The sequence below is a fragment of the Saimiri boliviensis genome, chromosome 1 (assembly GCF_048565385.1).
Source record: "Saimiri boliviensis isolate mSaiBol1 chromosome 1, mSaiBol1.pri, whole genome shotgun sequence".
NCBI classification, from domain to species: domain Eukaryota; kingdom Metazoa; phylum Chordata; class Mammalia; order Primates; family Cebidae; genus Saimiri; species Saimiri boliviensis.
Genome location: NC_133449.1, coordinates 301,454,287 through 301,466,639, shown reverse-complemented (window position 1 = coordinate 301,466,639; position 12,353 = coordinate 301,454,287). Strand labels below are relative to the sequence as shown.

Here is a 12,353-nt window from a genome sequence, read left to right as displayed (position 1 = left end):
GTCCCCGTCCCCGTCCCGGCTGCCGGCAGCCTCGGCCCCATCCTCCCGCCCCCCCCGGGACCGGCCGCCCCCTCACGCCCCACGCCGCCGCCGCCTCGGAGTCCCGCACTCAGGGCCCGGCTCTCGTCCTTCCGGCGCCGTGACGGAAGCGGAAGTTCCCGCGCGCCGTCCACTTCCGGCCGGGACTCCCGAGGCGGCGGCGGCGTAGAGGGTGAGGCGCTGCGGCTCCCGACGGCCCTCGGCTCCCTGGGCGGTGGTCGCCGTCTTTCCTCCTCGCTCTCCCAGTCTCTGGCTTCCGCGGGGGCGCGTAGAGGGAGGCCGGGCCGGGGCCCGGAGGGCGGGGAGGCCGTTCAGGACCCCGTGGTGTGTCCTCTGCGCAGGTGCCGCTTTGACGGAGGTGTCCCCCAGGTGCAGGTGTCCCCCAGGCGCAGATGTCCCCTCGGCGCAGGTGTCCCCCCGGCGCAGGTGTCCCCTCGAGCGCAGGTGTCCCCCAGGCGCAGGTGTCCCCCAGGCGCAGGTGTCCCCCCGGCGCAGGTGTCCCCTCGGCGCAGGTGTCCCCCAGGCGCAGGTGTCCCCCAGGCGCAGGTGTCCCCTCGGCGCAGGTGTCCCCTCGGCGCAGGTGTCCCCCAGGCGCAGGTGTCCCCCAGGCGCAGGTGTCCCCCCGGCGCAGGTGTCCCCTCGGCGCAGGTGTCCCCTCGGCGCAGGTGTCCCCCAGGCGCAGGTGTCCCCTCGGCGCAGGTGTCCCCTCGGCGCAGGTGTCCCCTCGGCGCAGGTGTCCCCCAGGCGCAGGTGTCCCCCCGGCGCAGGTGTCCCCTCGGCGCAGGTGTCCCCCCGGCGCAGGTGTCCCCTCGGCGCAGGTGTCCCCTCGGCGCAGGTGTCCCCCAGGCGCAGGTGTCCCCCCGGCGCAGGTGTCCCCCCGGCGCAGGTGTCCCCCCGGCGCAGGTGTCCCCTCGGCGCAGGTGTCCCCCCGGCGCAGGTGTCCCCCCGGCGCAGGTGTCCCCCCGGCGCAGGTGTCCCCTCGGCGCAGGTGTCCCCTCGGCGCAGGTGTCCCCCCGGCGCAGGTGTCCCCTCGGCGCAGGTGTCCCCCCGGCTCAGGTGTCCCCCCGGCGCAGGTGTCCCCTCGGCGCAGGTGTCCCCCCGGCGCAGGTGTCCCCCCGGCGCAGGTGTCCCCCCGGCGCAGGTGTCCCCTCGGCGCAGGTGTCCCCCCGGCTCAGGTGTCCCCTCGGCGCAGGTGTCCACTCGGCGCAGGTGTCCCCTAGGCGCAGGTGTCCCCCCGGCGCAGGTGTCCCCCCGGCGCAGGTGTCCCCTCGGCGCAGGTGTCCCCTCGGCGCAGGTGTCCCCCCGGCGCAGGTGTCCCCCAGGCGCAGGTGTCCCCCAGGCGTAGGTGTCCCCTCGGCGCAGGTGTCCCCCAGGCGCAGGTGTCCCCCCGGCGCAGGTGTCCCCCCGGCGCAGGTGTCCCCTCGGCGCAGGTGTCCCCCCGGCTCAGGTGTCCCCTCGGCGCAGGTGTCCCCTCGGCGCAGGTGTCCCCCAGGCGCAGGTGTCCCCCCGGCGCAGGTGTCCCCTCGGCGCAGGTGTCCCCTCGGCGCAGGTGTCCCCCAGGCGCAGGTGTCCCCCAGGCGCAGGTGTCCCCTCGGCGCAGGTGTCCCCCAGGCGCAGGTGTCCCCCCGGCTCAGGTGTCCCCCCGGCGCAGGTGTCCCCCAGGCGTAGGTGTCCCCTCGGCGCAGGTGTCCCCCAGGCGCAGGTGTCCCCCCGGTGCAGGTGTCCCCTCGGCGCAGGTGTCCCCCCGGCGCAGGTGTCCCCTCGGCGCAGGTGTCCCCTCGGCACAGGTGTCCCCCAGGCGCAGGTGTCCCCCAGGCGCAGGTGTCCCCTCGGCGCAGGTGTCCCCCAGGCGCAGGTGTCCCCCAGGCGCAGGTGTCCCCCCGGCGCAGGTGTCCCCCAGGCGCAGGTGTCCCCTCGGCGCAGGTGTCCCCTCGGCGCAGGTGTCCCCCAGGCGCAGGTGTCCCCTCGGCGCAGGTGTCCCCCAGGCGCAGGTGTCCCCCAGGCGCAGGTGTCCCCTCGGCGCAGGTGTCCCCTCGGCGCAGGTGTCCCCTCGGCGCAGGTGTCCCCTCGGCGCAGGTGTCCCCCAGGCGCAGGTGTCCCCTCGGCGCAGGTGTCCCCCAGGCGCAGGTGTCCTCTTGGCGCAGGTGTTTCCTCGGCGGAGATGTTCCCCAGGCAAAGGTGGCCTTCCTGGTACAGGTGTCCCTCCTGGTGCAGGTGTCCCTCCTGGCACGGGTGTCCTCCCAGAGGAGCTGTCCCCTCCGTGAGGTCTCCCAGAACAGGTGTTCCCCTCACTGCAGGTGTCCCTTCTGTGAAGTGTCTCCTCGGTGAGGTCCCCCAAGCACAGGTGTTCCCCTCAGCATAAGTGTCCCCTCTGTGAAGTGTCCCCAGCACAGGTGTTCCCCTCGCCACAGGTGTCCCCTCTGTGAAGCGTCCCCTCAGTGAGGTACGCCTCAGCCCAGGTGTTCCCCTCCGTGCAGGTGTCCCTCCTGGCGGAGGTGTCTGCCTGGCAGAGGTATCTCCCTGGTGCAGGTGCCCCCCACTTCTTGCGAGGTGTTCCTCTCAGCACAGGTGTCCTCCGGTGAGGTGCCCCCTGGGTGCTGATGTTCCTCTCCCTGGGGTGTCTGCCCCTCTGTGGAGAGTCTCACAGCTGAGCCAGCAGCAGGGGAAGGCAGTCAGAAGGGCCCTAACGGGGGTTGGACCTGGGTCTCTGTTTATGGCCTCCGAGTTCCTCTTTGGCTTCTGTGACCCAGTCTTCAGGCTGGGGTGGAAACCTCTGCGGTGTGTTTTTTGCCTTCAGATTTTCCCTTTTCCCACATGAGTAGCTTTGTCGTGAATCCAATGTGAGCTCTGCTTCACTAGCTCTCCACCCGCATCACCTTGGCTCCCAACTATCCTCTCCCCGCAACGTGACAGACTTGACTCCAGCCTTGGGATGGGTGCAGCCACCTCACTGTGTGCACTAGCAGAATGGCTGGATCTCCATTTATTGGGCTATTATCCAGCCCTAGAATCAACATCATACGGGCTTTAATGTCAGTGGAAATGCTGATGATAATGTCCAAACAAAATGAGAAAGCGAAAGCACGCACCTCCAAAGTCATGTAAGCAGTGGAACCTTAGCTCAAAAAGAAACCCAAAGGGGAAAAAGAACAAAAACTGGAAGGAAAGAAGCCCCGTTGGAGAGAGCTGCCCCTGGATGGTGGGATTTGAGGGGAGCTGCCCCTGGATGGTGGGATTTGAGGGGAGCTGCCCCTGGATGGTGGGATTTGAGGGGAGCTGCCCCTGGATGGTGGGATTTGAGGGGAGCGGCCCCTGGATGGTGGGATTTGAGGGGAGCTGCTACTGGATGGTGGGATTTGAGGGGAGCTGCCCCTGGATGGTGGGATTTGAGGGGAGCTGCTCCTGGATGGTGCGATTTGAGGGGAGCTGCTCCTGGATGATGGGATTTGAGGGGAGCTGCTCCTGGATGATGGGATTTGAGGGGAGCTGCTCCTGGATGGTGAGATTTGAGGGGAGCTGCCCCTGGGTGGTGGGATTTGAGGGGAGCTGCTCCTGGATGATGGGATTTGAGGGGAGCTGCTCCTGGATGATGGGATTTGAGGGGAGCTGCTCCTGGATGATGGGATTTGAGGGGAGCTGCTCCTGGATGTTGGGATTTGAGGGGAGCTGCTCCTGGATGGTGGGATTTGAGGGGAGCTGCCCCTGGATGGTGGGATTTGAGGGGAGCTGCTCCTGGATGGTGGGATTTGAGGGGAGCTGCCCCTGGATGATGGGATTTGAGGGGAGCTGCTCCTAGATGATGGGATTTGAGGGGAGCTGCTCCTGGATGGTGGGATTTGAGGGGAGCTGCCCCTGGATGGTGGGATTTGAGGGGAGCTGCTCCTGGATGTTGGGATTTGAGGGGAGCTGCCCCTGGATGATGGGATTTGAGGGGAGCTGCTCCTGGATGGTGGGATTTGAGGGGAGCTGCCCCTGGGTGGTGGGATTTGAGGGGAGCTGCTCCTGGATGATGGGATTTGAGGGGAGCTGCTCCTGGATGGTGGGATTTGAGGGGAGCTGCCCCTGGATGATGGGATTTGAGGGGAGCTGCTCCTGGATGATGGGATTTGAGGGGAGCTGCTCCTGGATGGTGGGATTTGAGGGGAGCTGCTCCTGGATGGTGGGATTTGAGGGGAGCTGCTCCTGGATGGTGGGATTTGAGGGGAGCTGCCCCTGGATGATGGGATTTGAGGGGAGCTGCTCCTGGATGGTGGGATTTGAGGGGAGCTGCTCCTGGATGGTGGGATTTGAGGGGAGCTGCCCCTGGATGATGGGATTTGAGGGGAGCTGCTCCTGGATGGTGGGATTTGAGGGGAGCTGCTCCTGGATGGTGGGATTTGAGGGGAGCTGCCCCTGGATGGTGGGATTTGAGGGGAGCTGCTCCTGGATGATGGGATTTGAGGGGAGCTGCTCCTGGATGATGGGATTTGAGGGGAGCTGCCCCTGGATGATGGGATTTGAGGGGAGCTGCTCCTGGATGATGGGATTTGAGGGGAGCTGCTCCTGGATGATGGGATTTGAGGGGAGCTGCTCCTGGATGATGGGATTTTAGGGGAGCTGCCCCTGGATGGTGGGATTTGAGGGGAGCTGCTCCTGGATGGTGGGATTTGAGGGGAGCTGCTCCTGGATGGTGGGATTTGAGGGGAGCTGCTCCTGGATGGTGGGATTTGAGGGGAGCTGCTCCTGGATGGTGGGATTTGAGGGGAGCTGCTCCTGGATGGTGGGATTTGAGGGGAGCTGCTCCTGGATGGTGGGATTTGAGGGGAGCTGCCCCTGGATGATGGGATTTGAGGGGAGCTGCCCCTGGATGATGGGATTTGAGGGGAGCTGCTCCTGGATGGTGGGATTTGAGGGGAGCTGCTCCTGGATGGTGGGATTTGAGGGGAGCTGCCCCTGGATGGTGGGATTTGAGGAGAGCTGCTCCGGGATGTTGGGATTTGAGGGGAGCTGCTCCTGGATGGTGGGATTTGAGGGGAGCTGCCCCTGGATGGTGGGATTTGAGGGGAGCTGCCCCTGGATGGTGGGATTTGAGGGGAGCTGCTCCTGGATGTTGGGATTTGAGGGGAGCTGCTCCTGGATGGTGGGATTTGAGGGGAGCTGCTTCTGGATGGTGGGATTTGAGGGGAGCTGCTTCTGGATGGTGGGATTTGAGGGGAGCTGCCCCTGGATGGTGGGATTTGAGGAGAGCTGCTCCTGGATGTTGGGATTTGAGGGGAGCTGCTCCTGGATGTTGGGATTTGAGGGGAGCTGCTCCTGGATGGTGGGATTTGAGGGGAGCTGCTCCTGGATGATGGGATTTGAGGGGAGCTGCTCCTGGATGGTGGGATTTGAGGGGAGCTGCCCCTGGATGGTGGGATTTGAGGGGAGCTGCTCCTGGATGGTGGGATTTGAGGGGAGCTGCTCCTGGATGGTGGGATTTGAGGGGAGCTGCCCCTGGATGATGGGATTTGAGGGGAGCTACTCCTGGATGGTGGGATTTGAGGGGAGCTGCCCCTGGATGGTGGGATTTGAGGGGAGCTGCTCTGGGATGTTGGGATTTGAGGGGAGCTGCTCCTGGATGTTGGGATTTGAGGGGACCTGCTCCTGGATGGTGGGATTTGAGGGGAGCTGCCCCTGGATGGTGGGATTTGAGGGGAGCTGCTCCTGGATGTTGGGATTTGAGGGGAGCTGCTCCTGGATGGTGGGATTTGAGGGGAGCTGCTTCTGGATGGTGGGATTTGAGGAGAGCTGCCCCTGGATGGTGGGATTTGAGGAGAGCTGCTCCTGGATGTTGGGATTTGAGGGGAGCTGATCCTGGATGGTGGGATTTGAGGGGAGCTGCTCCTGGATGGTGGGATTTAAGGGGAGCTGCCCCTGGATGGTGGGATTTGAGGGGAGCTGCTCTGGGATGTTGGGATTTGAGGGGAGCTACCCCTGGATGTTGGGATTTGAGGGGAGCTGCTCCTGGATGTTGGAGTTTGAGGGGAGCCGCCCCTGGATGTTGGGATTTGAGGGGAGCTGCTCCTGGATGTTGGGATTTGAGGGGAGCTGCTCCTGGATGTTGGGATTTGAGGGGAGCTGCTCCTGGATGTTGGGATTTGAGGGGAGCTGCCCCTAGATGGCTTGATTTAAGGGGAGCTGTTCCTGGATGGTGGGATTTGAGGGGAGCTGCTCCTGGATGTTGGATTTGAGGGGAGCTGCTCCTGGATGTTGGGGTTTGAGGGGAGCTGCCCTTGGATGGTGGGATTTGAGGGGAGTTGCCCCTGGATGGTGAGATTTTAAGGGGAGCTGTTCCTGGGTGTTGGAATTTGAGGGGAGCTGCTCCTGGATGTTGGGATTTGAGGGGAGCTGCTCCTGGATGTTGGGATTTGAGGGGAGCTGCCCCTAGATGGCTTGATTTAAGGGGAGCTGTTCCTGGATGGTGGGATTTGAGGGGAGCTGCTCCTGGATGTTGGATTTGAGGGGAGCTGCTCCTGGATGTTGGGGTTTGAGGGGAGCTGCCCTTGGATGGTGGGATTTGAGGGGAGTTGCCCCTGGATGGTGAGATTTTAAGGGGAGCTGTTCCTGGGTGTTGGGATTTGAGGGGAGCTGCTCCTGGATGTTGGATTTGAGGGGAGCTGCCCTTGGATGGTGGAATTTGAGGGGAATTGCCCCTGGATGGTGGGATTTGAGGGGAGTTGCCCCTGGATGGTGGGATTTGAGGGGAGTTGCCCCTGGATGGCGGGATTTAAGGGGAGCTGTTCCTGGATGGTGGGATTTGAGGGGAGTTGCCCCTGGATGGTGGGATGTAAGGGGAGCTGTTCCTGGATGGTGGGATTTAAGGGAAGCTGTTCCTGGATGGTGGGATTTAAGGGGAGTCACCCCTGAGTGGTAAGATTTCAGAGGAGTTGTCTCTGGCGTCTTTGTATTTTTGTCCCAATTTTCTACATTGGTATGCCTAATTTCATGATGAGAAAATAAAGAGAAAGGAAAGGTTGCAATGTAGCTCCAGATGAAAAAGGAGGAGGTGTCTGAAAGCATGTGGGCATGGAGAATGTAAAATTCCAGGAAAAGGTGGATATTTTTAATATTCATGAAGATGAAAACTGAATAGCCAAAGTCAAGGGGAACAGGTGTATCAGATTCCTGCGTTGACAAGATGCTCACTAGGCAGCCCTCTTAGCTCCTGAGGAGGACGATGGTGGTGTGAGCGTGGAAGGCAGGCTTGCGTGGCATCTGAGCACCTGTGGTCCTCACCAGATCTGCCCGAAGGAGGGACGCATGATGTTTTCTGGGGCCGTTAAAAAGGGGGAGATGGGATTTCAGATGCCCAAGACAATGGTGACTTTTATAGGGGATCGTGGGGCTTGTGCTGGGCCTCTAGTTGTGGTGCCTGGTCAGGGGAGAGGCCCAAGCTGTACTTGTCTTCACTGAGTCCTGGTGCAGCTGCCCACAGGCCTGGCCAAGGTGTTGGGGAAAGGCTCTGGAAAGGAGAAATTAGCCCGGTCTTGGGCAGAGGTGTGCCTTGGAGTCTGACATCTACGTGGTGGGTGGTCTGGGACCCACATCTAGAATCTTCCAGATGTCCCTGTCTGTCCTGCCTGTGAAACACCCTGCTCTTCTCTTAAAGGTATAACTTCCCATGTTTGGGTTACAAAGGAGTTCCTAATCCTAGTTCAGCTTTCCTTCAGGTTTTCTGGAGGAGTGATCTCAAACGCTCCCACTGTAGCTCCATTGTGATCACCTGGTTGTCTGAGAGAGGTTTGTATCTAACATTCCTACCTTCCTAACAATCCCTGCAGTGCCCACAGAATACCTCTAGCATGAGCAGTGTGAGGATTCCACCTGCCTTTTGACCATGAAGGAGACAGACAGGGAGGCTGTTGCGACAGCAGTGCAGAGGGTTGCTGGGATGCTCCAGCGCCCAGACCAGCTGGACAAGGTGGAGCAGTACCGCAGGAGAGAAGCGCGGAAGAAGGCCTCTGTGGAGGCCAGACTGAAGGTGAGCAGAGAGGTCACGGCCACCTGCCCCAGCCCCAGGCAGCACAGAGCCGTCTGTCTTGGGCTTCAGGTTCGCTATGATGATGTTGCTGAACTAGCCTTCGTGGTGATGTGGGAGGAGGCAGAGCTGGGCTTTCTTGAGCGGTTACTTTCAGCAATGTATTACCAGTCAGTAGCTTTGCTTAGAAGACAGTATGAATGGGGAAAACACCCAAAGGAACATCCTTTTAAATACCTTGAGGCTGGGCGCAGTGGCTCACGCCTGTAATCCCAGCACTTTATGAGACTGAGGCAGGTGGATCACCTGAGGTCAGGACTTCAAGACCAGCCTGGCCAACATGGTGGAGCCGCATCTCTACAAAAATACAAAAAATTAGCCGGCATGATAGTGGGTGCCTGTATTCCCAGCTACTCCGGAGGCTGAGGCAGGAGAATCGTTTGAACCCAGGAGGCAGAGATTGCAGTGAGCCTAGATTGCACTCCAGCCTGGGCAACAGAGCAAGACTGCCTCTCAAAAACAAACCAACAAAAAACAGCACCCTGAAAGTGTCTACTGTTTTTAAACACTGTGCAGCGTACAGTGTCAAGTCTGGTTTAAAGCTCTTCTACAGAGCACCACTAGAGGGCGGTTTGTTCCCATCATTTTAACTCACGTTTAATACGGAACAGATCTGAACCTCGGGTTCTGGTTCTGTGTGGGTCAGCCGTCCTGGGGCCAGGTGTGGTCCTGGCTGAACAGCAGGAGCCCCTTCCCCAAGCCAGTGAAGTCCTGATCGTTCTCTCGGCCTCGATAAGACCTTTAGGACAGTAGGGTTCCTGGGAGAGCATAGGTGGCATTCCTCTGAAGGTACCGTAGCAGGCCACGGCCCAGGGCGTCCTTCTGCAGGTACCGTAGCAGGCCACGGCCCAGGGCGTCCTTCTGCAGGTACCATAGCTGGCCACAGCCCAGGGCAGGCCCGTGGTGGCGTCCAGTATCACCAGGTATAGGGCTAGATGAGGAGTGGCGTGAAGTTTTCTCATCAGAGCTTTAAAATTTATCATTGTTTTGTTAACAGACAGCAATGAAAAAAAAGTTACATTGTGAATGAATCAGATCCTTGTTAATTTTATTCTCTTTTGTGGGTTTTTGGCTGCTTCCTGCTACTTAATGGCTCTTCTCTGAGCTGGATCCTCTAGGGAAGGTGTGTGCTTCAGGAGGCCGCCTGTGGCTGTCACTGGCCCTGCTCACCTGTGCGGCGTCTCTCCTCAGGCTGCCATCCAGTCGCAGTTGGACGGGGTGCGCACGGGCCTCAGCCAGCTCCACAATGCCCTGAACGACGTCAAAGACATCCAGCAGTCACTGGCAGACGTCAGCAAGGACTGGAGGCAGAGCATCAACACCATCGAGAGCCTCAAGGACGTCAAGGACGCCGTGGTGCAGCACAGCCAGCTCGCCGCGGCCGTGGAAAACCTGAAGAACATCTTCTCAGGTACAGGCAGACGCTCGACGCACGTGCCCACACTCACACCTGTCTCTGCATGCCCCGCTGAAAGCTCTGTGTGCCGGGTTCTTAGCAGCCCGAGCTGTAGACCGCCAGGCAGCAAGGGTGATTCTTGTCTGCTTAGCGTCTTGTTCTGAACGTGGATGGAAGTGGTCGGCAGAGCAGGTCAAGGCTGGGAGGAGGCTTGCAGTGCTGTGTCAGGACAGGCCCAGCAGCGGCTGCCTGGCAGGCGCAGTGTTGAGGGAGTCCTGGGCTGAGTGTCGTTCCTTCGGCTGTGATGTGGCTGTTAGACTCTGCGTGCAGTAGAATGAAGGTGCTGCAGCCCACACTTAAAAGGAGCTGTGGGAGAAGCCACCCCGCGCTTGCGACAGTCAGCAGATCCCAGAGCAGAAGGGGTGAGGCGAGCAGTGGTTCCCAGGCGGGAGGAGACACCTGTGTGCAGGCCAGGGCAGGCCTGGGGCTCAGCGCCATGGGGGAGTGACCCTCTCGGTTTTCTCCCTGACCACCTCAGGCAGAGGGGTGCCAAGGGCCCAGTAACCTGCCCCTGAACGGTGCCAGCTGTCCCTGGGTGGTGGCTCCCAGCATTTGTGTTCAGTCTCCTCGCACTTGCTGTGATGGGAGCTGCTTCCACATCCTCCTTCCTGCCCTCGCCTTGGTCCCTGCTCTGTGTCAGGGTCAGCAGCATCCTTCAAGTCCCCAGCTTAGAAGCCTCAGCATGATCTGGTTCCTTCCCTTCCTTTGTCCCGGTCTCTGGTCTCTTGGCAAGTTCTTCCAGTTCTACTAAACGTCTCCGCCCTGATGTCCTCAGCTGTCCCGTGCTCCAGCTCACACTCCACACTGGCTGGGCTGCGTCGCCTGTGGTGCTGCTTGGCTCCCGAGGTCACGTGTGAGTTGGCGCAGCTCTCCCCGGCTGCCCACAGCGCACTTGGTAACCCCGTGTCCTGTCTACCCCTTTTTGCCCTCCTCTTATGCTTGCAGCTGCAGCATTGCTGAGCACCTTGTCCCATTGCTCTGCGCGTGCCTTTCTTCCAGGCCGTGATCCATAGGTTCACACGTGGGGCTGTGGTCCATGTCTCTCTCTCTTTTTTTTTTCTTTTTGAGACAGAGTCTTGCTGTGTCAGCAGGCTAGAGTGCAATGGTGCCATCTCAGCTTACTGCAACCTCCGCCTGCGGTTCAATTGATTCTCCTGCCTCAGCCTCCCGGGTGGCTGGGACTATGGGCACACGCCACCATGCTCAGCTAATTTTTGTATTTTTAGCAGAGATAAGGTTTCACCATGTTGGCCAGAATGGTCTCCTTCTCATGACCTCATAATCTTCCCACCTTGATCTCACAAAGTGCTGTGCTAGGATTACAGGCGTGAGCCACCGTGCCCGGCCTGTGGTCCGTGTCTCTTTGTTCACGCCCACCACGAATGCCACAGTGCTGCCAACTCAGAAAGCAGCTCTTCTTGGTTACTGTGGACAGCCTGGAACTGGAACAAAGTCCTCTCGATGGAGTCCCCTTGGCGGTGGTCTCTGGCGCCTTTCTAGTTAATTTCCTCTTATTTCCTGTTGGCTGGCTACATTTCCTTCTGATCTTGTAAAACTAATGCCTAATGACCAAAAAGGTACATTACTGGGATTAATTTATCCACAGCAATTGAAAGTAGTTTCCTTTCCTTGGTAAACAAAGGAGCCTATGTTGTATGCATGTTTTTTGTTATGGATAAATTTTCATTGGGAAGATGTGGTTTGGTTCCCTTCAGGCTTGTCTCATTGCCTATAATTCAGTAATGCTGTGTACACAGCTACCCCCCCCCCCCATTCTTTATTGTGATAAAATGCACACACACAATTTGCCGTCTTAACTGTTTTTAAGTGTTAAGTTGGGTACTATTAAGAACATTCGTATTGTTGAGCAGCCATTGCCACATCTATCTTCAGAACTCTCTTCATCTTGCTGACATTAAATCTACACCCATTAAACCAGGCGTCCCCAAACTTTTTACACAGGGGGCCAGTTCACTGTCTCTCAGACCGTTGGAGGGCCGCCACATACTGTGCTCCTCTCACTGACCACCAGTGAAAGAGGTGCCCCTTCCTGAAGTGCGGCAGGGGGCTGGATAAGTGGCTTCAGGGGGCCGCATGCAGCCCGCGGGCCGTAGTTTGGGGACGCCTGCATTAAACACTGACTTCACACCCCCCGCCCCAGCTCCTGGTCCCCACTGTTGTGCTTTTGTCTCTGTGAATTGGATGACTCTGGAGACCTCATGTAAGTGGCCTCACACATTATCTGTCTTTTTGTGACATGCTTATTTTCACTCCCCAGTGTCCTCAGGTTCTTCCATGCTATAGCATTATAGGATTTCCTTCACTTTTCAGGCTGAATCATATTCCATTGTGTGGATGGACCACATTTTGCTTACCTGTTGGTCTGTTTGTGGACACTTGAGTAGCTTCCACGTTTTGGCTATTGTGAATGATGCTGCAGTGAACCTGTGTGTACAGATAGTTTGCTTTCATTTCTTTCCGGTACATGCACACAAGTGTAATTGCTGGGCCGCATGGTAATTTTATGTTGAAATCTGCAAGCAACTGCCAGACTGTTTCCTCCAGTGGCTGCACCGTTTGACGTTTTCCCACCAGTAGTGTGGAAGGCTTCTGATGCGTCTGCATTTTCATTCTTCTAAGTCTTTAAAAACTTCCTTTATGTTTCCTTTTTTGCCTCATTAATTGTTTGAGTATGTTGTCTGATTTTCACAGATTTGTGAATTTTACAGTTTTTCTTCTGAAACTGATTTCTAACTTCATCTGTTGAGTTTGGATGCTTTGTATGATATCTGTCTTTTAAAA

The 12,353-nt window shown here is 58.8% G+C and overlaps 1 protein-coding gene across 2 annotated transcripts in view; it reads left to right on the top strand.

Moving 5' to 3' along the window:
- EXOC3 (exocyst complex component 3) overlaps positions 1-12,353 on the top strand; it is a 34,246-nt gene that overhangs the window by 266 nt on the left and 21,627 nt on the right. Inside the window, exons 1-3 of one of the 2 annotated variants that reach the window (XM_010343076.3) lie at positions 121-211; positions 7,839-8,038; positions 9,287-9,506. In XM_010343076.3, coding sequence (XP_010341378.3) covers positions 7,895-8,038; positions 9,287-9,506 — 364 coding nt within the window. In that variant the 5' untranslated portion in view covers positions 121-211; positions 7,839-7,894. Of the gene's footprint in view, positions 1-120; positions 212-7,838; positions 8,039-9,286; positions 9,507-12,353 lie in introns of those variants that run through there. The other variant, XM_074387664.1, reaches the window with a different exon arrangement.